At 54.3% G+C, this 24,808-nt stretch overlaps 1 protein-coding gene across 1 annotated transcript; it reads right to left on the bottom strand.

Moving 5' to 3' along the window:
- Positions 1–458: 458 nt before the first annotated feature.
- Positions 459–23,269, bottom strand: OLFML2A (olfactomedin like 2A; the record flags this gene model as incomplete). The annotated part of the gene is made up of 8 exons (XM_079706632.1): positions 459–1,063; positions 2,065–2,246; positions 3,315–3,549; positions 5,688–5,934; positions 7,736–7,945; positions 10,074–10,181; positions 14,792–15,055; positions 23,150–23,269. The coding sequence occupies 8 exons, from the start codon at positions 23,267–23,269 to the stop codon at positions 459–461; spliced, it is 1,971 nt and encodes a 656-aa protein (XP_079562758.1).
- Between the last annotated feature and the right edge of the window lie 1,539 nt (positions 23,270–24,808).

A 24,808-nucleotide genomic window follows, 5' to 3' on the forward strand; every position in this document is an offset into this window, starting at 1 on the left:
TGTGTTGGTCCCAAAGGCCTCTGGTTTTGAGTAGCCCCGGGGAAGGGAGATAGACTTGAGAGAACAAGAGATATGAGGGGAGAGGGGAGAGGGTTGGAGGTAGGGGAGAGGTTAGGGTAGAGCATGGTCAGGTCTCATCTGTAAAATGGGCTTGCCAGATCCAAAGTGAGGCCTCAGTCTCCTCACCTGTTAAATAGGCTTAACTGTCTCTACCTCCAAGGGTGTCAGGGGGATTAAGTGGGTTAGTGCACACGAAGCTCTTGGCAGTGTTGTGCAAGTGGAAGTGATTATTACTCCACTGCGTGCTGAGGAAGCTTGACGCCGGCTGTGCCCACTGCCTAGCACCTAGCTCCAGGCCTGGGCCCAGTAAATATTTGCGGAGGGAGTCCCTTGCAGGAGTCGCTGTGGGGAGCCCCCCATGCCCATGGCCACTCCTCTCCCGTGAGCCCAGGTCTCGCTCAGACCACGAAGTGGAGGGTGTAGGTGAGCTGGTGACCATTGTCCCAGGCATAGAGCACCCGCTCCTTGGGGTTGTAGTCGATCTGGGTGGTGTAGGCGTGCTCGTTGAGGAAGGGCAGCTGCGGGCGGGCGTCGGTGCCCGTGTGCGTGTCGAAGGCGTAGGCCACGTGGCCCTCCCGCTGGTTGTAGGTGTCCACGGCGTACAGGATGCCGCACACCAGGAAGCAGTTCCCGTAGGAGTTTCGCCGCAGCCACGTCTTCCACGTGGTCTCACGGTGCACCGACAGGTCGCCGGGGTCCAGGCGGCTCAGCACGATCACCTCGGACTGGGCCTCGTGGTGGTCATCCGCAGCGGGATAGATGACCCACAGGCCGCTCTCGTCCACGGCAAAGTCAATGTCCGAGTGGCCGCGCCACTTCCAGGGTGTGGTGTCCTCGTACACCGCGTCAGGCAGCAGCGCCCAGGAGGCCACGAAGCGCTGCCGCAGGTCGTACTTGATGATGTTCTTGGTGAAGGCGCGGTTGTAGTAGAAGGCGCCCTGGTACACCACGTGGCCTGTGCCGATCCAGTTGTAGGGCAGCTTGTACATGTTACTCCAGCGGCCTGCGTGCGGAGGGTGGAAGGTCACACCAGAGCTTCCCGAAAAAACCCCAGCCCACCCCAGGGACCAGGGAGGCCAGGGACCAGGGAGGCCAGGGACCAGGGCTCTTGGGTGGCCCAGCAAGGATACTGAGTGAGCTATGGGCCTGGAGCTGGGCCAGTTATCTGATCCCATCAAGACAGTCCCATGAAGGAGGTACTATTATTATCCCATTTGCCGGGGAGAGAACAGGCTCAGAGGGTTCAAGGTCACTGGTTGTGGAACAGCACAGCCAGGATTTAGACACAGGCTGATACCAGCCCCTGTGCTTTGTTTCAGGGCGTTTGCCCATGCTGTTCCCTCTGCCTAGACTGCCATTTCCCATCCTATCTGCCTGGGGAATGCCCCAGCATCACCTCCTCTGGAAAGTCTTCCCTGATCTCCAGGCTGGGTTCCCATAGCCCCGGAGGCCTCCCTCTAGCACTATATTGAAATTGTTTCTTGAAGCCTTTGCCATGCACATCAGATTGTGCACTTCTGGAGGGCAGCTCATGCCTAAGTGACCCTTTCCCTCATCATGTTCCAGATCTGATAACCAAATTTCTGCCCTTCCCTGCCCAGACCTGAAGGTCCTGGAAGGCCTGGGGCTCTGCTCATCTGTAAAACAGGGTGATAACCCCCACCTCAAAGATACCATGAGCTGATACACACTGGCGATTAGCACATAATAAGCACTCAACAAGTGGAATTTCTAAGTATTGTTACCCTTGACAGTAAAGTACACTCATGAGGGCAAGACCACGTCCATCTTGTTTGCTGTTGCATTCCAGCTTCTGGCCTGGGGCCAGTACATAGGGGGTGCCCCCAGACTCCTCTTCTTGGGGTGGCTGACCATTCAGAGCTAGGCCAGGCAGGGGAAGTCTGGACCACAGGAAACCACAAGGCAAAGGAGGGCCAAGTCTCCATGGGGGACCCTCCCGAGGCTACCCACACCTGCCCCTTGCCCATCACAGGGGTCCCTGACCTTGCTTGAAGGTTTCCAGGTTGCGGAATTCCACCAGGCTGTTTCCATAGTAGTAGTTGGTGACATAGATCTTGTCATCCCTCGCAGCGGGGTCCTTCATCCAGGCTCCCTCATGGCGCCCATAGCTGTGGTGTCTCACAGGGGGGTCCACGGCCCGGAGGGTGCCCTCGCAGCTCGCCTCTCTGCCTGTGGGGAGCAAGGGGTGCAGCCTTTGGTACACAGACCCACAGACGCTGAGCCAGAGCAACAGTCCTGGGAACGTTATCTGGGTCTTACTTAAATCCCCCCTGAGGATTTGTTTGCAGCCTTATTTATTTCTTTTTTCTTTCTTCATGATCAAAGCAATGTCTGATCATTGTAGAAAACACAGAACATTCAGAAAAGGAGAATGGAGAAAATAAAAATCATTCAAAATTCTATTATTCAAAGAAATTTTTAAACATGCTGTATTTCCTTCCTTTCCTTTTTTTTCTCTGCATGTATAGTCATGCAGACATACTTAAAAAAAAACATGATTCTTCTGAATATACAGTTTTAGGTATCCTGTTTTTTCCTTGCACTGAGCAATCTCTCGCATCATTAAATGGCCTTTTAATGATGTGATCTCAAGGTTCCACCAGGCTGCCAGACAGCTGTGCCCTTGAATTTATTTAACCAGTCCCCTCAGTGTTAGACCTTTAGATTATTTTCAGTTTTCTGACATTAGAAATAGGCTGCAAGGAAGCCAGTTAAGCTGCAGCTGTCGTTCACATATCTGATGGATCCTTTAGGAAAGAGATTCCTAGAAGTGGAATGCACGTGGACCAAAGTAGGGAATGGTTCTGTCTTGTTATCACAGGTAGCCAAGATGCCCTCCAGAAGGACGGGCTTGATCGATGATTTAATGAGGAAGATTTCTACCAAAGACACAAGCCAAAACTATAAACGTGGAGATAAAAACAGGGCCAAAGACTAGACAGAGGAAATACAGAAGTGAAAATAGTTGCTGGATTTGATGATGGGGTTCTAGGTGACGTTTTAAGAAGAATTTGTTGGAAACACTACCTGTTTCACTGTAAACGTTGTCAAGCTTTTTCTGTAAAGATCAGATAGCAAACATTTTAGACTTTCCAGACCACATACTTCTGTCCCATATTCTTTAACAACCCTTAAAAAATGTAAAAACCATTCTTAGCTCAAGGGCTGTACAAAAACAGGCTGTAGGCTGTTTGGCCCACGGGCTGTAGTTTGCTGACCCCTGTGAGGCTTACTCACCTTGGCTGGGGACTTCTGGGCGTGAAGGTGGCGTGGTGGGCAGGGGACTGGTGATGGGAGTCAGGGTAGGGGTGGGGGTGGGATCCGAGGCAGGGGTGCCAGGGGCCAAGTCCGCTCCCTCAGAGGCCCGGGGCCCAGTCTTGTCACGCTCTGCTGAGTTGGGCTCAGGCTGCCTGCCCTCCACCCGGGGCGGCAGCTGCTCCAGCCAGGAAGTGCCCTTGAGGGCGTTGTCTGTGGAGAGAAGACCCTGTGCTCACATCCCAGCAGCACTGCCGCTGCCTGGGGTCCAGGCCCACCGGGTCCCAGCGCTGGGGCCATGGGGGAGAGGTGCGGGTGGCCCCTAAGGAGTGAAAGGCCTTGAAAAGTGGGAGGTGGGGAAGGCTTCATGGTCAGCAGACTGGCTATAGGCCCCTCAGATGAGTGGCCTTGGCCAAGTCCCCTGCCTCTGTGGGCCTCGGCTTCCCCTTCCGTGAAATGAGTCATGAGGTCCACCATGTCAAGCTGTTGTGTTGATTAGAGGAAAATGTGCACAAGACATTTGCACAGATCCTGGCAAATATGAGGTGCCAGATGTGAGACCCCTTTCCCTCCTAAATGTCCCTTTGTACCAATTCTTTCATTTCCTGGATCCAATGCCAGGAAGGCAGAAACCCTTGCTCCCATTTTACAGACTTTCTCCTAGTCCGCTCCCCTGGAAACACCCTCTAGTTTCTCTCACCCAGGATTTGCCACTTCAGGTAGGGAAGGGCGGGTGCAGCCAGCTTCCCGTCACCTCTGAACCCCAGTTCTCTGTCTCTGCCCCCTCGTTCATCTCCTATCTCCCATCTCTCAGCTTTCATGGCATCCGTCCCCACTTCTTCCACTGCTGCTGGCACAGGCTTTGCTGATAGGAGGACTTTTTCAGCTCCGTGGGACTGGTTTGGGACCATCTCTGGGTCCTCCCTGACCCACGCTTTCCTGGGTTGGAATGGATGGGGTCTGGGTAGGGAAAGATTCAGTGGCACAGAGCAGGGGACAAAAACTCCTCAGCCTCTGGGTTCCAGTCCCACTAACTCGCCGTGAAACCTGGAAGCTGTCACTTCACCTCTCTGAGCTTGTCTCCTCTGCTGGATCAAGTGCAACAGCATGTGTGAAAGGACTCAGCAGGCTGTGATGCCAGAGACAAAGGAATGGTGCTGTTGTTACCATGATGGTGTGGCCCCCAGAGATGCACTGAGGCCCCTTGCCTCCAGACAATCACCTGACTTCTTCCTTTTCTCTCCCTGCTGGGCTTCCTCTTTGCACGGGGGTTCAGCCAGGCCCTGCTGTGGAGCAGCCCCTGGAGTCTCTCGGGAACGCAGGCACCCCCTCTGGTCAGCAGGCCTCAGTGGGGCCCAGCCTTGGCAGCCTGCCAGGGCAGGGGCTTGTTCCCACGGCCCTCACTGGCAGAGTCAGATGCCTGCAGCTGTTCCTGGGCAGAGCCCTGGCCAGGGGTCAGAGGCTCTATGCCGTGGCTAGGCTGACCTGGCAGGACTCAGAGCCAGCAGCTGGCACCAGGAGCTGGGAGAAGAGGCCCCTGAGCCCTGAGAGGCCAAGAATTGAGGGGGCTCTTGGGAGACTGGTCCCTCCCAGTTCTACCCCTGGGCCCCTTGGGCATGGGCTGGGCAGAGAACCTCCCTGGAGGAGGTGGTCAGCAGGACCCTGGAGGGAGAGCAGGCATCTGGGGAGGGGCTCAGAGGAAGAACCAGGAGCCACACCCGTGGGGGTGGCCTGGAAATTTGGGTACTCTTGGAACTTTTGTCCCTTGTTCCTCGGTTCATTATTTTGTTGTCCTTCACTGTGATCGGGCAGGGAGCTATAAGAAGGATACAAGAGTCTGTGGGCTCTTCTTTGGGGGGAAAAGAGTGGGAGGTGCTGGAGAGGCCGTACACCCCAAGGCCAGTCTGGAGACGGGAGGTGCCTCCAAGGCCCCAGGTCACTTCCCAGAAGTGGTCTGGTCCCTGCGTTCGCCCGCCCACCAGAGACAGCTGCCTGGTTATGGGTCTGCTTTTCCCACTAGACCGTGAGCTCCGTGTTAGGCAGAAAGTCCGGAAGGTACAGCACGTACGTAGTGAACCTTCCGCACATCTTTCAATGAAGAAGGAAAAGGCCAGTGAGGGTGGAGACGGCTATAACTACTGGAGAGGAACTGAGTGAGTGGCCCTTTGTGTTGATTTGATCATTTCATCCCCAACAACCCCAGGAGGGGGATTATCCCACTGTATGGACGAGCAAAGGGCACCGACAGGTGACCCTTGGAGCTGAGATCTGGGGCAGTCTGACTGTTGAGAAGACCCTGGGTCCCTGTAGGGGCCCCCACTCCCCAAGGTTCCAGTCTTCTTCTAACTCACCAGCCATGGCCTCGGTCATCTCCTTTCTGCCCGCCTTGTAGTAGGTGATGCCTCGGATCACAGCCTGCTGCTGGGCCAGGGCCCGGGGCTTGGCTGTGGTCTGGGGGAATCTGCCCTTGCCCTCCTTCTTCAGCTTCTCCACTTTCAGCAGCTTCTCTTTAGGAGGTTTTGGGAGGCCCTTGTCTACAAAGCTCTTCTGCATGCTGCCATATTTGTTGCTGTCTTTGCCTTTCCCTCCAGCTGTGTCCTGGGGGAGAAGGGAAGTCTCAGATTTGGAGGATGGTAGAAGGGATGTCGCGGGGCGTCCGGAGGCTCAGCATGTGGGGGCTGGTAATGGCCATGTTGCTCCTGGCCCCGCGTCCCAGGCGCTCATGAAGTCACAGCTTTCCTCCCATAGTTACATCCATGACTGGGGTGTGCCTCAGTTTCCCCACTCAGCTCTCTAGCTCCCCTGCAGGCTTGAAGCCCAGCCTGATAGGTGAGATTCCTGTTCTACTTCCCAACTCCTGTACACTCCCCCCTGGGGGTAGACTACAGCGGTCTGCTCCCCGGGGAGGTCAGCTTCCCATCCCTGTCTCTCTCACTCATTGGTCTTTGTGTGTGGGCAGGGAGAGGTTCTCAGGCCCCAAGTCAGGGTGACCAATTCATTACAGTGTGATGGAACTTTCCCAGTGTTAGCACTGAAAGTCCTGTATCCTGGGCAACCCTTCAGTCCTGGGCAAACTGGGATGGTTGGTCACCGGGGCATTGACCTTAGGGCATGCTGTTTCTAACATTTTGTGAATTTTGTTATTTTTGCTTCCTTTTAAATGCCTCTGATGCTGGCTTGGCACAAGAACCTAGGGCCTGTGACATCACCCATGGTCAGGCAGGATCTCTAGGAGATACAGTAAGTACAGGATCTAGGCCTTCTGTGCCACCGCCCAAACAGGATTCATTCTTACCGTGGAATTGGCACACGAATGAGCAGGAAGCCAGCTCTGGGTCAAGGCACTAGGCTTCCTCCCTGCTTTATCAGCACCTAGGTGGTCCCTGCTGCAGACACAAATAGCCCCATTGTCAAAATGTCAGCACGGAGGCTGAGGGGTGGAGAGGAAGAGCATGGGCTCGGCTGTCAGGCAGGCCCGGGTTCCAACACAGCCACCTTCTCTGAGTGACCCCGCTCCGTGTTTCTTCATCTGCCAAACTGGCAACGAGCATCCCTCCTCGCAGGTGGCTATGAGATTAACTGAGATAATGTCTGCGAAGAAGTCAGCTCCCTTTTTCCTCCACTCACCAACACACAGGGCCGCTGTGGGAGTGGTGGGCTGTATCCTGCACGTGGCACTGGTCAAAGGGGCACGAATGGGACTGAAGTCTAGTCTGTACTCCATTTGCCAAGTCACATACCCTGGTACGTGTCTGTCACAGGAAGGAGCCTTTGTACAATTTATCCACCCAAAGGGGGCTCCTCCTTTTATTTTATCTGGCCTGTGGGAAAGCCTTTTCTGCAGCATGTCTGCCTACAGGAGGGCCTTTTTCAAATCTGCCCGAAGGTGTGTTGTGTGTCGGGTGGCTCAGCCTGGTGAAGGCCTTTGCTCACTTTGTGTGCTGAGTTTGAATATGGAAGGCTGGGTGTTGGCTGCAGGAGTTCTCCACCCCAGGATGGGTTGGATGAAGTGGTATTAGTTGGCTGGGGTCCCCGAGGCATTGCCCACCTACCCATGAGCAGGCCTGACCCAGCCAGGGGCCCAGCCGCAGCAGGGGAGGTTAGAAGTGGTTTTGCCGCAGCCGACCTGGTTCCCCAGGACCAGGCAGGGAGGCTCATCTCTACAACCGTGTCCCTGGGCTGGAGCCCCACGTCTGCCCCCAGTTCACCTGTGTTGACGGCTCACTGAGCAGCAGGCAGCCCCTGCCCCCGCCCTGCCACGGACTCCCCCGCTGTGCCAGCCCTCGGCCCATCCCGCAGCCCCGAAGCCCCACCCAGCTGGCCCTCAGGGCCGAGGTCCTGGCACACTGTGCTCCCGGCCCACCCGCCTTCTGGCCCGCCACAAGAGCCCTGGGCTCACCTGAGCCTTACTGCCAGGCCTGGGGGCCGGGGCAGCGGCGGGCGCCGCGGCCGCGTCCTTCTGCAGCAGCTGGAGGCCCAGGCTGGAGAGCTCCTTCCTGACGCCCATCAGGATGGCCGAGTGGTTCTCGTAGTGGCTCAGCTGCTCCCTGAAGTGGCGCATGCTCTCCCTCACCACCTCGTTCTCCCGGCTCAGGTTGGTCTTGATGCTCTGTGGGGGCGGGACCCAAGACCTTTCCAGCCTCCGACTGTCCCCAGCCCCGGGGGACACCCCAGCTTCTGCCATCAGGCTTTGCTGCCCAGTCTCCTGAGCAGGGCCTGGGGGAACGGGTGGGGCGTGCCCTCCCTTCCTCCCTGCCTTCCTTTCCTTGGCACTTCGCTTTCTCCCTTGAGCCTATTTTGGGAACTCTTGCATATCTGTGTATATAGCGCTCCCCATACCTTTTAGTTTGCCCCTGTGTGGATGGGCCAAAATGTATTTAGCTAGTCCCTTATGGATCCACCTTTTAAGTTGCTACCAATCTTTTGCTACTTCAAAATTACCTTTTAATTTCGCAAGTAATACATAAATACCTCTTTTTTTATAAAATACTCAAACACCGGAACTCTGTGGGGTTTTGCTATGGTCTCTGATCCCTTCCTAGTCTCCAGGCCTCCGACTTCTCTCCTGGGCAGGCTTGGCTCCTCCCACCGCACCAAGCCCCACCTTTACTCTTCCTCTTGTTCTCCTGCCCTGCCTCATTGTCTCCCTACTGCTGGGGACTCTGCCTGGCTTTAGCAGCCCCTAGCCCCACTCCCACCTGGATCACAGGGTGGACAGAAGGCACACTGTGTAAGGCAGGTTTCTCAACCTCAGCACTGCTGACATTTGGGTGCTGTAGGGCTGTCCTGTGCACTGTAGGATGTTTAGCAGCATCCCTGGCCTCTGCCTGCTAGGACCGATAGCATCTGCCACCCACCTCCCCCAAATTGTGACAACCAGAAATGCCTCCAGGTAGTGCCAGCTGCCCCCTGGGGAGCAAAATCACCCCCGGTTGAGAACCACTGGTGTAAGGGAAGAAAGCAGAAGGAAGCTGGGACCCCAGATTGTCGCCTGACCTCCTGCGATGTTTTTCCCTTAGGCAGAGGGAGCCATCTCCTCCTCAGTGAGGCTGTTCTCTCCGCCTCCTCCCAGTGTTGGCAAAACCTTTTCCTTTTTCTTTTTCTTTTCATAGCTATCACTTAGTGAACAGAAGCAAAGCACAGATAATGCAAAACAGAAGATAATTTAAAAATCATTTCCTTGTGGCTGCAGAAATCATTTCTGGTTTGTTCCAGGCTCTGCAGACATACCCTCCAGATTGTCTGGCTCATAGTTGCGTGAAGTGAGTTAACATTTCCTAAGATTACCAGAGGAGAGGTCAAAGGAGGCTCACTGTAGAACCAACAACAGGAGAGCCTGGGATGTACTAGATGCACAGGAAATACTGGTGCACAGTAGAAATTCAACAACTGTTACCATCTCCCGTGCTGGCATGGGTCTGGCATATAAGAGATACTCACCAAACACTTTTTGAATAATTAAAGCCACTGTGACCCCAACTTTGGGGTGAGTAAGGGGTTAATCTCCCCTCGTGGGGCACAGGATGCCCAGGTGCCCCCCTCCCTGTGGAAAGGAAGCTGGGAAAGGAAGCCTTCACGCCCCTCCTGGCAGCTGCATATCCCCAGGCTCCCAGCAGCCCAGCAGGGACCGGATGCAGGAAACAGGCAGAGGCCAGGCTGTGCCAGCAGAGATGCAAACCTCAAACCTGCAGCCTGAACCTCCATGCTCACTCAACTCTGTCCCTGTCCTCAGGGGGCAGTATCAGCCGCCCGCCCAGCCCTCCAGCACATTTACCCTGACTAGGAGAAGACACTTAGCACCTCTGCCTCCACGGTAGGTGGGTCCTTGAACAGCCATGCTACCTCGAGCCTGGCCCCCGTGGGTTTGGCCAGTCCTGCACAATGCTGGTGTTTCATGTGAATGGTTGCCCCAGACTTGTGCAATATATGGGCCCTTGTCTTGGTGAACTGAGGGCGACTGCAAGTTTCAGCCCCCTCTGCACCTCTTTCATACAACCAGCAGGTGCCTCAGTTTCTCCACCCAGCCTTCCAGCTTCCTACAGGCCCTTGAGGCCCAGTCAGACCTCTTCCTCAAAGGCTGGACCCTGTGGCCTGCATCTCCTTCTCCCAGCTCCCTGCAGGAGTCCAGCTTCTAACAGCCACCAGGGTCCAGACAGAATTGCCTAGGCCCCTTCGGACACTACCCTTGGCCGCCAGCACTGCACCAGCCCGGCCTCTGTTTTGAGCCCTGCCCTTACCTCTTCTAGCGTGTTCATCTGGGAAGCCACCTTGTGGACGTAGGCGTGCACCTTCATCAGGTCCATGCTGTATAAGGTGCCCTCCAGGAGATCCACCATGGACTGCAGCTGCCCGGGGAAGGGTGAGGGTTAGGGAAAAGGCACAGCACGCGGCCAGGCACAGAGGGTGCAAAAGGAGCCCCACCAGAGCGTGAACCCCAGAGCCTCAGAGTGGTCTGCTTGACTAGACCCAGCCTGCTCATAATCACAAGAAAAGCTACTTTGAGCACTTCCATATGGCAGACACTGTATAGGGGCTTGAATGAGCCATTTCACTTAATCCTGAACAACCCCTCGAGGTGTGTAGTGGACACTGGGGGAGCTCCATCCACATCCCCTGGATCCCTGCTTCTGTTTCTTGTGCCCAGCCTTGGCTTCCATGTGCCTCCCTCCCTTTTAACAGTCTGCATCTGTGACTCTCTTCAAAGAGCCACTTTGCCCACCAAAGTGCCTGGGAGTCTGTGTCCTCCTGGGGCAGCCTGTAGGCAATGCCTGATTGGTGTGGGCATCTAGTAGCCCAGCATCCTAGCTAGAGTGGCCAAGATGCCAGCAAGAGTGTCAGGGAAACCTTGGCACGAGGAGCCGGTTGGGAAATCAGCTTTCCCTTGCTTCTAGTGGGTGGTTCCTCCAGCCCACTCCCTGCGTGCATTCTCAGGGCCTGCGCATGCTGGTGCTCCTGTCTGGCCTTGGCCAGCTGTTTCCAACACAGGTTTACTCCCACTCTCCCAGGGGTGTTCACGCTGTTTTAAGCCAGAGGGTTCTTCTCTGAATAAACTTTGATCTCTAAAACAGAAAAAGGGGATGGTGGGGGGGCTCTGGTGGAAGCAGGGAAAGGGCCTCAAGTCTTCTCTGCTCCCCTACAACCTTGTTCAGACTCCGAGGGGTTGCATGGTACCCCAGGGCTCTGTGGAGTTCAGTTTAAGAACCATGCACGGAGACTCCTGGGCCTCAGCTTCCTTCTCTGTGAAATGGGCAGCAGGGTTGTGGAGCGGAGCGGTACCGTCTGGATAGGGCTCAGCTCAGAATGGGCACACAGCAAGGCCTTCATGAATACCAGCAATGATGGTTACTATTCCAGGCGGCTAAATGGGACCTCCTAGCTCCACTTCTGCTGCCTTCATGGCCACCAAAACTGGCTTCCCAAAGCACAGCTTTGACCATGGGTCTCTCCCCTGCTAGATTACTTGCTGTGGCTCCCCACTGCCCAGGTATGACTACTTGTCTCCTGACCCTGGCATTCCAGCCCTTCTTGATCTGCCCCTGCCACCTTCTTCGGCCTCAGCAAATGTTCACTCTGGGCCAGGCATTAAGGACAGTTATGACAATACAGACACGAGCCTTCATGGTCCTTTACAGGCTGTCAAGGAGTGCAGAGTAACACAGAGGTGCCTGGATCAGGGAATGCAGGTGGGAACACACACAGGTGCCCAGGTCATTATCGACGGGGCACTGACCTTCTCTTGGAGTGTGTGTGGTTTAGTAAAGTCTGCCAGCAGGAAGTTTTGTTTGAACTGAGCTCTGAAGGAGGAGCACAAATCAGACAACGATGGTCGGAGAAGGACATTCCAGGCAAAGGGAACAGCTCGTGCAAAGAGCTGGAGGTGTGAAGACACATGGTGTGTTTGAGCCGAGCAACTCAAAATGTAGTCTGCGGACCAGCACAAGTCCAAGCTGCTCGTTACCAGTCTGTGATAAAATAATTACAAAAAGCGAGCGTAGGCTTTTATAAACTTTCAGAGCCATTTGACAGAGAAATTTTATATCTGTGGACTCTAATAATACAACACTGGACTTGTATTTTGCGTGTCTGTTTCTACTCCAATTCATTTTCCTAACAATTCATTTTTACAGTATTTTACAAGAGTGTTGGTTCTTGACAGATTTTATTTTTGGCCGAGCCACGTGGCTTGCAGGATTTTAGTTCCCTTTTCAGGGATCAAACCTGGGCCCCTGGGAATGAGAGCGCCAAGTCCTAACCACTGGATCGCCAAGGAATTCCCGGTTCTTGACAGATTGTTTTAAAAACTGGTCTTTCACCACATATAGTTTGAGAAGTACAGTGTGGAACTGGCAGGCAACTAGTGGGGCTGGGGCAGAGAGGGCAGGGAGGCACCCTGGGTCACACCCACTCCACTTACTCTCACCCAGAATGTTCTTATTTCTGCTCTGCTCGAGGGACTCCTACACATCCCTCAAAGCCCAGCTGTAATGTTACCTCCTCCTCTGGGTTCCCACAGTCCCTGGGACGTCCATTGGCCCAGCACTGACCGCACTGCCATTCCTGATTACTAGGCAGTTACTGGGTGGGGCCATGCCGAATTCAGGTCCAAAAGGAAAGGGAGTGAAGAGGTGAGAGACACGCCCCCAAGAAAGGGGATCTAGAATCCCATTCTTCCTCCTCAGAGCCATGCAACTAAGGCTACATCACAGCTGCAGTTCTTAGCTTGAGGGGAAGGTTGGGGTAGAGACAAGGGGCAAGTATAGGGTGGGTTGCCCTGTTCCCCTCCACAGTGGCTTCCCCTAACCTCCTCTCCTGGGGGCGGGGCTGCCCACTGAGGGAGGGGGAGCCTAGCCAAATGAGAGGGGCCTCAGCTCTGTCTCCTACTGCCTGTGTCCACTTCTCCTCTTGGGGCTCACTGGGTACCTGTCGGGTACTCACTTATACTTCTACAGTATCAAGGAGGCAGAGTATCTTCCCTGTGTTCCTCCTACAACCCCTCCTGCTGGGTTAATCCACCACTGCCCCACTCCAGTCCTGTAAGGCTGAATAAAACCCCCCATGGCAGCTGTGCACTGAAGGGACAGCTCCCGGCTGAGAGAACTGCCCAGTGACCTCTCCACTGGGCAAGGGGACACAGCAGAGAATTCCTGGATTCATATCTCTTGCTGTGTTATGTTAGGCAAGTCACAGTTCCTCTCTGGGCCTCAGATTCCTCCCCCAAGTAAAGCTGGGAACATAAGTTCCCTCTCCAGAGGGCTGTAGCAAGGATTAAATTAGCCAGCATTTAGGAAAAGGTTTTGTCTATCCTCATGTCAAGTATGCTCACAATTCAGTTGTTGAGAAGTGGATTTGAGCAAAAGTTGGTTTTGTCCCTGTAACTGAAGACTGGCCTATGGCTTCAGTGCCTGGAGTCTGCAGGGCCCTACTGGGTTTGGGAGACAGTGTGGTCCAGGGACTGCCAAGTTGTCAAGAGGCCACTTGGCCTAAAATTCAACCGCCACCCCCAACTTCGAGAGTTTTGGTATCCATCCAGTAGTTACAAAAATAAAACTAAAGTTAAATTTAAAGAAAATGATTTTTAGCCAAATGTTGGGAGACAGTTCTTCCCAGGCCTCTTGCTTTTCTTCATGTCTTGCCTGCAGAGGCACTGACTGTCCTTGTTCCAGGCCATCTTGTTGCAGAGTGAACGGCCTTGGCGCATCCGGAGAGTGTTTCCCTCTGGAGCAGGGAAGGTGTGTTTGGTGCTCATTATAAGAGATCTGGATTCTCTAAGTTGGGGCTCCTCTCTTGGAAAACATCCCACTGTGTGTGCAGGTGTTATCTGGCCCTCACTGCATCACCCTGTGGGAAGTGAGTGGGAGAACCAGTGCAAGAAAGTGGAGACACTCCGACTGTGAGTAATAAAGTCCTTTGTCTCTGGCTCGTGTCTACTGCCAGCGTCCATGAAGCTAGCAGGCTAACTTGTTAGCTTACAAGTAGGGTAACATCTCAGTCAACTTCACAGTTCTTGACACGAAAAGGGCAAAATAGACACATGTTTGGAAGAAATTATAAAAGAAAAGGATCCTCTCAAAAGCCACCAAATTATCTGGCTATTACAGAAAGGAAGACAGGAGAGCAGGGTGACTTAGGACACATGCTTTGGACACAGCAGGCCCCGAGTTCACATCCCAGCCCCACCAGGCCCGCCAAGCAGGGAGTTGCGCATGGCGTGAATGGCACGAAGGTGCCAGGCTGGATGGGGGACTGTGATTTCCCTGTACATGCCTATCCAAGCCATGGGTCCTGGTGGTGGGCCCGGCACAGGGCTGTGTCACCTAGAGGTGGTGCCTCCTTCTAATCTTCCTATGGTGGGGGGAGGGGTGGGGGGAGGGGATTATAAGCACAAAATTTACATAAAAATATGGTAGAGACTTGCGGCTGCATGTCATTATGTGAGAGCTTGGGCCAGTTACCTAACTTCTCCAAGCCTCAGTTTTTCTTGCCTCTAAAATGAGGACAAAGATCCCATACTTCAGAAAACGGTTTAAGAATTTAGAGAAATAATGTTAAAAAAAAGAAAAGAGCTCAGCACAACATCTGGCACGAAGGTGGTACGTGAATATGGGAAACGTTATTACATAAAAAACAATCAAATGCCACAAAATACTACATGGAGGTGCTGACAGATGACCTGGTTTGGGTAAAACACAGGACACTGGGATAGATGCTACTAGATGGCAAAGGGCTCTATCCAGGTAAGCCAGCCGAAGGATGCTGCCTCCATCACTGACTGGCCGAATGGTCTTAGGCAGGAATTGGTTTCCTCTCAGGGAGCCTCTGTTTCCTCACCTGTGAAATGGGACCCCTGCCTTAGAACGTGTGGCCTTTTCCCTTGGAGGGACAGCCGGCGCCAGCCTATGCTAGGTATTCACGCAGGAGTGGGGTCCCATCCCGGCCTTTACTCCAGAAAGTCTACCTTGAGGAGCTCGGGTGCCTGTTTCTTGAGTTTCTCCATCTTCCACTCGTTCTCACAGGGGTTGAGCGAGGAGGGCGGCGCGGTGCAGGAGCAGCGGCAGTCGGTGCCGGAGCTCACAGTCTCCACTGTGTAGAAGTCCTCCACTCGCGCCCGCCCGCTGCGCACCCGGCTGCACGCGTCCTTGCTCAGCGGCCGCATGATGCACTTGCAGCGGCAGTCCGAGCCCTCTGAGGTCATGCGCACCTGGTCCACGTCGCCGAACACCTGCAAGAGGGGCCCCGGTGAGCCGAAGGCCAGCGCTGGCGGGAGGGGGAGAGAAGGAGAGGGAGGGACAGGTAGCAGGATCCGGCCCCCCCGGCCTTTGGGGGCAGCATTAGAGTGGGCTGAGAAGGAAACAAATGTCCTTACAAGGAAATGGAAGCCTTATAATAATAACAACAATGAAAAGAGTCATGGCCGCTGTGACAAACAGTTTGGCTGTTTCTCAATAAGTTAAACATGGAATTACCATGTGACCCAATAATTCTACTCCCCTGGGTATATACCTAAAGAATTGAAAACAGGTGTTAAAGCAAGGGCTTGTACGGGAATGTTCACAGCAGCACCATTCACAATAACCACAAGGTAGAAACAACCCAAATGTCCATCAACTGATCCATGGATAAACAAGGTGTGGTATAGCCCCACAATGGAATATGATTCAGCCATAAAAAGGAATGAAGTACTGATACGTGCTGCAACATGGATGAACCTTGAAAAATATTATACTAAATGCAAGAGCCACTTATATTAATATCCAGAATAGGCAAATCCATAGAGAGAAAAAGCAGATTAGTGGTTCCCAGGATGTAGAGAGAGGGACAAATGGAGAGTGTTTGCTCAATGGGTACACGGTTTCCTTTTGGAGTGATGAAAATGTTCTGGATCTAGGTAGTGGTGATGGTTGCACAGCATTATGAATGTACTACGTAAATGCCACTGAGTTGTACACTTTCAAATGGTTAAAGTGGTAAATTTTATGTTATGTGTATTTTGCCACAATAGTAAAAAAATATGAATGGAGGCCTTTTACGGAGCACTTACTACATCCCAGGTTTCAGGTGCATTACACTCTTTAATAATATCTGTGCATGGGGGGTATCATTACCTCCGAAGTCCTTAGCCTGGCCTTCGAGGCCTATGTGAGCTGACAGCCTCCCTCGAGGCCCTCCTTTTGCCACTCTTCCCTTCACTCCACTCCAACCTCAGGGGCCTTTTCGGATTTGGTACCCTCATCCTGAAACCCCTATCCCTCTGATATTCCCTGAGTTCATTCCCTCACATTAACTTACACATTACCTCCTCCGAGAAGCCTTCCCTGACCACACACCTCCCATTTCTCTCTGTCCCCCTATCTAGTGGCTTTGCTTTTCTTTATTGCACGTACTACCATCTGAAATATCATATCTGTGTTTTCTTATTTTTTGTCTCCCCTACTCTACTGAAGGCACCTTCAGAGGCAGGAACTTGTGTCTAGTTCCCTCCTATATCCCCAGAACAGTGTCTGCTTGGCTGATAGTAGGAGCCCTGGAAATATCTGTTGGATAAACAAGCCCGTATTTTACAGACACTCTAGAGCACAGGGCTAAGAGCATGGTGTCTGGAGCCTAGACCAGTAACTGTGAGATTGTGGGCAACCCAATTTTTCTGTGCCTCTGTTTCCTCATTTGTAAAATGGGCTCCTGCCTCACGGAGTTGTCGTGAGGATGAAAAGAGTTCATATAGGTAAAGAACAGAGTCTAAGCAATAGTGAGTGTGTCTTAAGTGTGAGCCATTATTACTACAGCTAAAGAAGCAGAGGCTTAGAGAGGTGAAGTCACAAGTTCACACAGCTTCACCTGGGAACATCCAGCTGTGGATATCTGCCTCCAGATAGAAATCACTGGTTTATGCTGCTTCTCCTACAAATCTGTTTCCCCATATCCTGTGTGACCTTAAACAGGTTACATAACCTCTCTGAGCCTCATTCCCTCAGTGGTAAAATGGATGACTCTCCATACCCGGCCTCCTCATAGTGAGGCTCAAATGAGATACATGACCTCCATTTAGTGGTTTCCCTTCCCTCCCCCCTTTTCCTTCAATCCCACCCTGGGAGGCCACATACCCAGTGTCTAAGTGTGGTCACTGGTCCCTGGGGCAGCAGGACTTTGTGCCTGCAAGAGTCAGCTTGGTGAGATCAGCGGTAGGTGCCAGGCCCAGTCACCACCTCCAGCCTACCTTGTCGTCACACACCAGCCAGGCTCTCGGAGCCCCAGCCAGCCACTGCCCTAGCTGGTTCAGCCAGCCCATCCTGGGCTTCCAGGCTCTCAGGACACAGCTATTTATGGCTCAATCGACAAACCAACACCGCAGGCCTCATGGCTACTAAGCTCTCACTGAAGCCACCAGGACCCAGGTGAGTTCAAGGCTCCCTTGGGCTTTCTGCCAAGCCCAGCCCCCATGAGTGTCCCAGGGCCCTCTGGGGAAGGGCAGCAGGCACTCCATTTCTGCTCTGAGCCCTCAGACACCTGTTTGAACCCCTGGCTTCAGCCAGACTCTGGGTGATAGCTGGAGGTGCAGAAGAAATAGAGGTACATCCTTGACCTTCTCAACCATGAGAGAAGCTGATGTAGTGAGCTCTGAGATCACAGAAAAAGACACCCATGAAGACTGCTCAGAGGGGGGCACCCCAGGGGACATCTCTAAGCACGAGTAGAGCATTCCAGGGAGAGCAAGTAATATATGCAAAGACAAGCAAGGGCCTGGCACTTTGGAGGCTTGGAGGAGGTTGACTCTGGCTGGTGCCTGCAGAGAGCCTGGGTGGCAGGAGCTAAGGCTGGGGGTGGTAGAGCCCGCTCGTGGAGGGCCCTGAAAGTTGGCTGAGGATCTGGACTTATTCCTGAAAACACTGGGGATTCATGAAGGGTTTTAAGTAGGAGAGAGCCAGGGTCAGATCTGCATCATGGGACACTCACTCAGGCTGCTTTGTGGACAGATGGTGGGTGGAGGAAGCAAGCCTGGGGTGCAGAACCCAGGGAGGAGACATTTACTGAGAACTCCCTGAGTGCTGGGGAAGTGTGGGGCAGTGGTTAGGAACACAGCCATGGGCCACCTACAGCTGTGTGCTCTTGGGTAGATTACTTAACTTCTCTGTGCCTCAGTTTCCTCATCTGTAAAATGAGGGTACTGCTAGTGCATACCCAGCAAAGGACTGTGTGAGAACTGAGAGACGGAATACCAGGAACATGTTGTAGTTGTTTTTGTTACCACCAAGAATCCTGACAGGGGCTTGCTTTTCCCTTTGTTTCTCCACGTGGGTGCATTGGTAGATATTCTTAGCAGTGTCCTCCAGATGAGGAAATAGCCCTGGAGCCATCAAATGACTAGTTCAAGGGGATCAGAGCCCAGGGTGGGTAGACTTGCTGTCCCCTGGAGGATGAGTGTGGGGAAGGAGGTGGCTACGGGTGGAAGCTTTGTCCTGGGTTGTCTGTGGGCGAAGTGTACCCTGGGCCCTGCTGGGCAATTCTCCCCGCCTGTGAACGCAGACAGCCAGGCTCGGATGCTGTATATTCTTTAGATCGCTGCTACTACCGTAAGCCTGCCTTCTCTTTGAGATTTCTGGGCCCCCTTCCCGGCTCTGCTGGAACCCCTAGCCACCTCCCACCCACTCCCCCAGGTTGGGGTAAGAGCCCAGTGAGGGGATGTGGGTGTGTTCTGTGTGGCCAGGCCAGAGAGGCCTCTTCCTCAGGACTCGCCCTTCATCCAACGCCCATCCCCACAGCAGCGGCCTCCACATCAGACCGCAACATTCCTTCCCTCCTCAGATGAGGTGCTACGTCCTGATGGGGGCGGCCAAGGCCCTGACACAGGCCAGGAGTCAGGAATGGAGTCAGAAGAGGGCCTCTGCTCAGCCCCGGCTGCCAGGAGCCCAGGCAGGCCCCTACCTCCTGTGGTTACTATGTCCTGTGCCGCTTGACTGGAGGCAGAGCACCATGGAAAGGAGCCAGGCCTGGGCTCAAATCCCAGCTCCCACGTGTCCTCCCCACATGACCTTGACCCCTGTGAGCCTCAGCTTCCTCCTCTGTAAAATGGGGAGGATAACAGTCCTTTCCTCATAAGCTTGTCCTGAGGCTAAAATGAGTCAATGCATGCAGAGTGCCTGGCATAGAACAACTGTTGTCTACTTGCTACTGAAGTTGCTCCCAATAACCCTCCCTCACGTTTGTACATCATTTTCTACCTCTTTGCTCTCACCACAACCCTGTCTTGGAGAGGAGAAATCTGAGCATCAGAGAAGATGAGGGGCTTGCCCAGGGTCACACAGCACAGGCTGACTCCAAAATTTAGTTCACATGCTCTTCCTCCTATGACCACCAATAATCACCAGGCAAGGGCTTCTCCACCAGCAACTGAGCTGGGATAGCGATGTTGGCCCTGGATCAGGCCTTGGTGGGGCAGGGGAAATGGGGCTCCCACTGGGCCTGACCCACCTTGCCCTTGGCCTGAGGGCTGGAGTTGCTGCCTCAGCCCCCCATCCCTCCCTGCAGGCTTGCTCAGCACACACAGCTGCCAAAGCCCCCAGAAGTGTGGGTGGCTTGTGCTTAAAATGTTCCCTAGCAATTTGCAAGGAAATCCCACAATAAGATGGCAAGAAGGTGTACTTGATATTTCTGAAGGGAGATGGATAAATCTGGCCAGAATGGGGAAGAGGGGGTTCAACCGATAAAATGTTCTAGAAACAGAACAGTTTCAAATTGTGTCACCTTGAGGTTGAATCTTCACTATTCTCTCATGGCCAGCCCAGATTCACTGAGAGGCAGTTTCCATGTTCTCCTGCAGGGAAAGACCTCCCCTAGAGCCCATGGTCAGCTGGACACCTCCCTCTGGATATACCCCAAAGGTACCCCAAACTTAATCCATCCAAAACTGGGCCCAGCATCTTCTCCCAAACCCGTGTCTACCTACCTTCCTGCCCAACCCAGGTCTCTGAGCCTCCTTCTTACTCTGGAACCCATTGGTCATGTTCTTCCGATGGATGCTTCATTCTAAATGTCTCCCATCTCAATCTCTTGGTCTCTACTCCCCGGCCGCATCCTGAGCTCAGGTTGCATCAACTGCTACCTGGGCAATACAGGAGCCTCCTCTCTGCTGGATTAACCTTCCAAAAGCTCCTTTTTGTTGATCTGTTATTCTCTTGCTCCACAAACCTCCATGAGTTCTCAACTAGGGATGTGCCTCAGAATTACCTGGGGTGGAATGACTTGGAAAATGCAGATGCCCTGTCCTTACTCCACATTCCTTCACTCAGACTCTCTCAGGCTCCCCGGGTATTTGGATGCCCACTAAAGGCTGAGAATCCTGGAGTCCCAGGAATCTCCAAACTCCCCAAGTTCCCTATCTTGGATTTTTCAGCAGCCCCAACCTGACTCTTTGGAGCTTCAGTGTTCAAGTCTGTCAAACGGGGAGGGAGCACTGAAGTCTTAGAGTGTTGTGTGAGATCCTGAATGTAAATCCTGGGCAGGGGGCTTGGCACCCAGGATGCTCTTCCTGTGCCCCAGCCAATGGGAGAGATGGAGCAAGACCTTCCCTGCAGAGAGACGCCACGGGGCCTCACTGGGTCCCACACTCTTTGTGTGCAGAAGGAGGACTCCATCACTGCGCAGCCCTTGCCTGCTCTGGAGCCTGTTTCCGATTACACCCACAGGCAGCAACCCCTAAGCCTCCGGGACCGGCCTGACCGGGAACATGTGATCCAGCCTGGGACCCCACCGCCTGCCTGTGCTAGCCCTGCTGCTCCCCTGGCCCAGCTCCCACAGGCCTTGGCCTCCCCACTGTCCCCGGGCCTCTGATCAGCAGCAGGGCTGACCAAAGACCCCCTTCCCACCCCAGGATGCATGGGGAACATGAGGTGCCAGCAGCCCTTTCACAGATGGGGAAACTGAGGTAGAGATGGGGAATTCTTAGCCACATTCCTAGGACACGCAGCAAAAAGCAGGTTCCCAGAGGTCTCTGGTGCTGTGCCTGGGTTTCATGTGGTTACCTGTCTGTCCATCCTAACCTTCACACTGGGCAGCCCCTCAGATATGCCAGGGAAGCTGTGAACTCCTTCTCCCACTCCCAAGTTGGGCAAAGCACTTCCTTAGATGGAAACCCCAAGTGCTGCTTAGGAGAGACCTTGTTATAAACACAAAATTAAAACACACTGAGTGATGAGGAGCTGGCCAAGACCACAGAGTTCCTTGGTGAGAACTGGGGTCGAGCTGCCCCTGTACCCCTGAAAGTACTGGGCAGAAGGTGAGGCTGGACCGCCCAGGAGCAGGAAGTCTGAGGAGGGGCCAACTTAACCCTTTAGGGCCCTAGGTAGATTTCAAGTCCCAGACTGGCCTTCCACAGGGCTCTCCCCTCACCCTCAGAAAATAGGACAGGCTTGAAGAGGAAGGAGGATTGTTGGGGGAGGGAGGGTGATAATGAAAACAGCTCTCTACAGAGCCAGCAGGAGTCCGGCTGTGCTGAGGAATGCAGAGTAAATTCACCCATCGCTTGATTTTTATTTTTCCCAGCTGGCTGAGTGGTGTGGGGTGGGAGGTGTCTGGCGGAGGGCTGTGCTGAGTCCCCCAGCTGCTTCATCCTCCAAACTCTAGGATGTGCCTCCCCACCCCACCAGCCCCAGCTTGCCCTGGGACAAATAAACACACACACACACCCCCAACCTAGCAAGTGTTTGGCTGACTCACTACATAAACAGGGTGTTGGGTTTTCTTTGTCTTTGCTTTGCTTTGAATGCGAGCCCTCCCCCACAAGCTCTACAGCCCTCTGCATGGCTCAGAGGATGCCCAAGACCAAATATTCCTCCCAGCCAGAGAGAGGAGAGGTGGCAGAGTGCTGACCAGGTTATCTGGGGTTTTTTGCTCACTTGTTCCCCTACCTGAGCCAGGTCAGGGAATCCTAGAAGGCCCTATACGGAAAGGAAGTTGGGGAGACAATGTTTTTCAGATGGGGGAACTGAGGTCCAGAAACAGTCAGTGACTTGCCCAAGGTCACACAGACAAAAAACAACAAAGGGCCAGAACCTAAGTTTTTTGATCCACAAGCTAGCTGTCTTTCTATACATCCTAATTTCCCCATCTGTAAAATGGGAACGATACTCATTCCCTCCTTGTCTTTGGAGCACATGGTTAGGACTGCAGCTCACTTGTTTGCACACCCTGAGCTGAGTCTTCAGGCCGAAGGTCTGCCAGTGCCCACTGCTCATATACTTACCATGTGGCTAGTGACCTCTGCCCTTTACCTGCCTGTGGACAGGGCAGCCTCACCTCCTACCCAGGAAAGAGGCTGAAGAGACATCAAGAGAAGTCACTCTTACTCTCATGCTCTGCAGTACCTCCCTCCTGCCTCTCGCTTGCCCCCAGTCCCAACCCAGTCCTCACCGGGTCATTTCTAGAACATGCTCAAGAGGTCCCTGCTCTGACTGACTCTAAGTGCTTCTCCTCTCTACATTCTGGATCACACCCCCTTTTGGGGTCTCTGTGGTAAGATTTCAAAATCACAGTATCATTTATTGGACACCCACTAGGTGCCAGAGTGGTGCTAAGCATTATCCAGGCCGGATCTCACTAATCTAGAGGTCATAAAGGGCCAAGGTCACCTAGCTGAGGGACGGAGGCGGGATTTGAACCCAGGTCTGCCTGACACCAGAGCAGATCCTTTCAACCATAACTGAGAACAGCTCAGTCACTTCAGGAGACACCGTGTCTCCTGGAGGGTGCATCAGATCTCTGGCAGGAACACCAGAGGTCAGGAGAGTGGCCAGCCCAGCTGGGTTCATTGGGTCCCCCGTATGGCCTGAAAGCCTTGGCCCAGGGCCTGCTGCAAACCTAGGAGTCGCTAGGTAGCAGTTACCCAGGGGTCTGTCCCCACGTGGGTCAGCCTCCCATGGAAACTTTGAGCCAGATCTCCAGGCTGCCCCTGCCCAGCGCTCCCGGGAATCCCCTCCCTAGGTTGGGGACTGCATCTCCCTGTTTGGGCCGCCTTTAAGCTCCCAGCGCCCCTTTTCCCTGGCCCGGGGTGTCAGTACTGACCTCCTCCCCGCACTGGACTGTGTCCGGCGCCCCTTCCAGAGGCTCGGGGTCCCAAGCACCCTTGCCATCTGTCTCCAGCCCTTCTTCCCCCACGTGCTCCTCTCCCGGGGTCCCTGCCCCTGCGGCCTCCCTGTTAAGACTCCCCTCTCTGGGTCCTCTGTTCCTGGCCCAGAAACCATGCTTAGCCGGCACCCCCAGCCACAGCGCCCCCTCGCGCCAGGCTACACGTCGAGCTGCGACCTGGTCGGAGGGCCGCACGTACCTTACTGTCAGCGCGCACCGGGCTGGCACGCAGCAGCAGCAGCAGAGGCAGCAGGAGCAGAGGCAGCGGCCGGGGCCCAGGCCCGGGCCGAGACCGGGGCGGGAGGGTGGCTGCGGCCATGGCGGGACGGGCAAGGCGGGCACGGACAGTGGGCGCGGAGTCCGGGAAGCGCGGGCCGCACTGCTAGCCGGGCGCCGCCGCCAGCTCTACCCGTCCCGCGCGCCCCGCGTCTGCCCGCTGCTCCCCGCCCCGCGCCCCCTCCCGCGCCGCTGGGGGCGGAGCTAGGATGAAGGGGGGCACCCCACCCCGCGGGCCCGCTCTCAGCCGGGCCTCTTTGCCATTGGGCGGCTCTCCAAAGGGCATCCCTGCAAGGACACAAAAAAGGGTCTTGTTCGGAGCCCGCAGGAGCAGCGGGGGCAGTGAGAGGAGCGCGGGCCCCCTACATCGAGTGAGGTCCTGTTCTTTGAGATGTGGGACCTTGGACGTGTCTCTTCACCTCTTTGAGCTTCAGTTTCCTCGTCTGTTAAATGGGGAAAATAGTGCTTTCCTTTTGGAGTTGGTTGTAAATTTCAGATGAGTGCTGTTTCCAGGGCAGGCGAACTTTTGAGTTCTCTAAACACCCAGACGCTGCCAGCTCTACCCTTCTCAAGGCTCAGACCCCTCTCTCCTGCATGTTCCATTTCTTCCTCCCTCCGAGATCCCTCCCATCAACGCCCAACTAAACTCCAGCACCTCCAACCTTTTAAACACCCTCCCCACCCGCCTGAGGGAGCGCCTCATTCCTCCGTTTCCTGAGCAACAAAACTTTCCCGAGGAGCCATCTGCGGTCGCCAATCCTCAAATTCCCCGCTCATCCCCTCGCTCCAGGGGTCTTCAGTCTCACCATGGAAATGCCTTGTTGGGGTCTCTGGGCCCTCCTGCAACCCAACCCAAAGCGGCACCTCTCTACCCTCTCAAAATCGACGGCTCTTGATCACGCCCCCTTCTCCAACTCTCCTCTCTCGGATTTGCCCTCGGATCTCACCGCGGACGACTCAGTCACTTCTGCAAGTCCTTCTGCCTCTGTGCACGCCGTGGGGGTGGGGGTGGGGGGGGAGGGGGAGTGGACCCCCTTTTCTAACCTCTCCTCACTGTGTCTGTAGATTACCCCTCCCCTGAGCCCAAGAAGGCCCCTCTTGTGTGTGCTTGCCTGGCTTTGTAAACTTCAACTGCTCAAAAAGGAACACTGATTTGTGCCCTCAAGTGTTGCTACCTTCCAAGCCTACCCTATCCTTACTTTCCAGCACTTCCCCTTCCTGCACTCCTCCACCCTCTTCATTTTCCTCATGGAATCTATCACTTTATGAACTATATTGTTGGTATGTGTTTCTTTGTGTCTGTTCATGCCTTCTCTTGTGGGAGAGGAATAAGGCCTTCCTGTCCACATACTTTGTCCACAAGCAGCTAGCTCAGTGGTTCTCGAAGTGCGGTCTCTGGACCAGCAGCCTCAGCATCACCTGGGAACTTGTTAGACATGCAAATATAAGGCCTCAACCCAGACCTAAGGAGGCAGAAGCTCCTCCAGGGGTGGGCCCCAACCACCTGTGTGTTTCTTTTTCTTTTTTTGGCCCCACCGCGAGGCTTTTGGGATCTTATTTCCTTCTCCAGGGATCGAACCCG

This window comes from Hyperoodon ampullatus (genome assembly GCF_949752795.1).
Source record: "Hyperoodon ampullatus genome assembly, chromosome: 6".
NCBI classification, from domain to species: Eukaryota; Metazoa; Chordata; class Mammalia; order Artiodactyla; family Ziphiidae; genus Hyperoodon; species Hyperoodon ampullatus.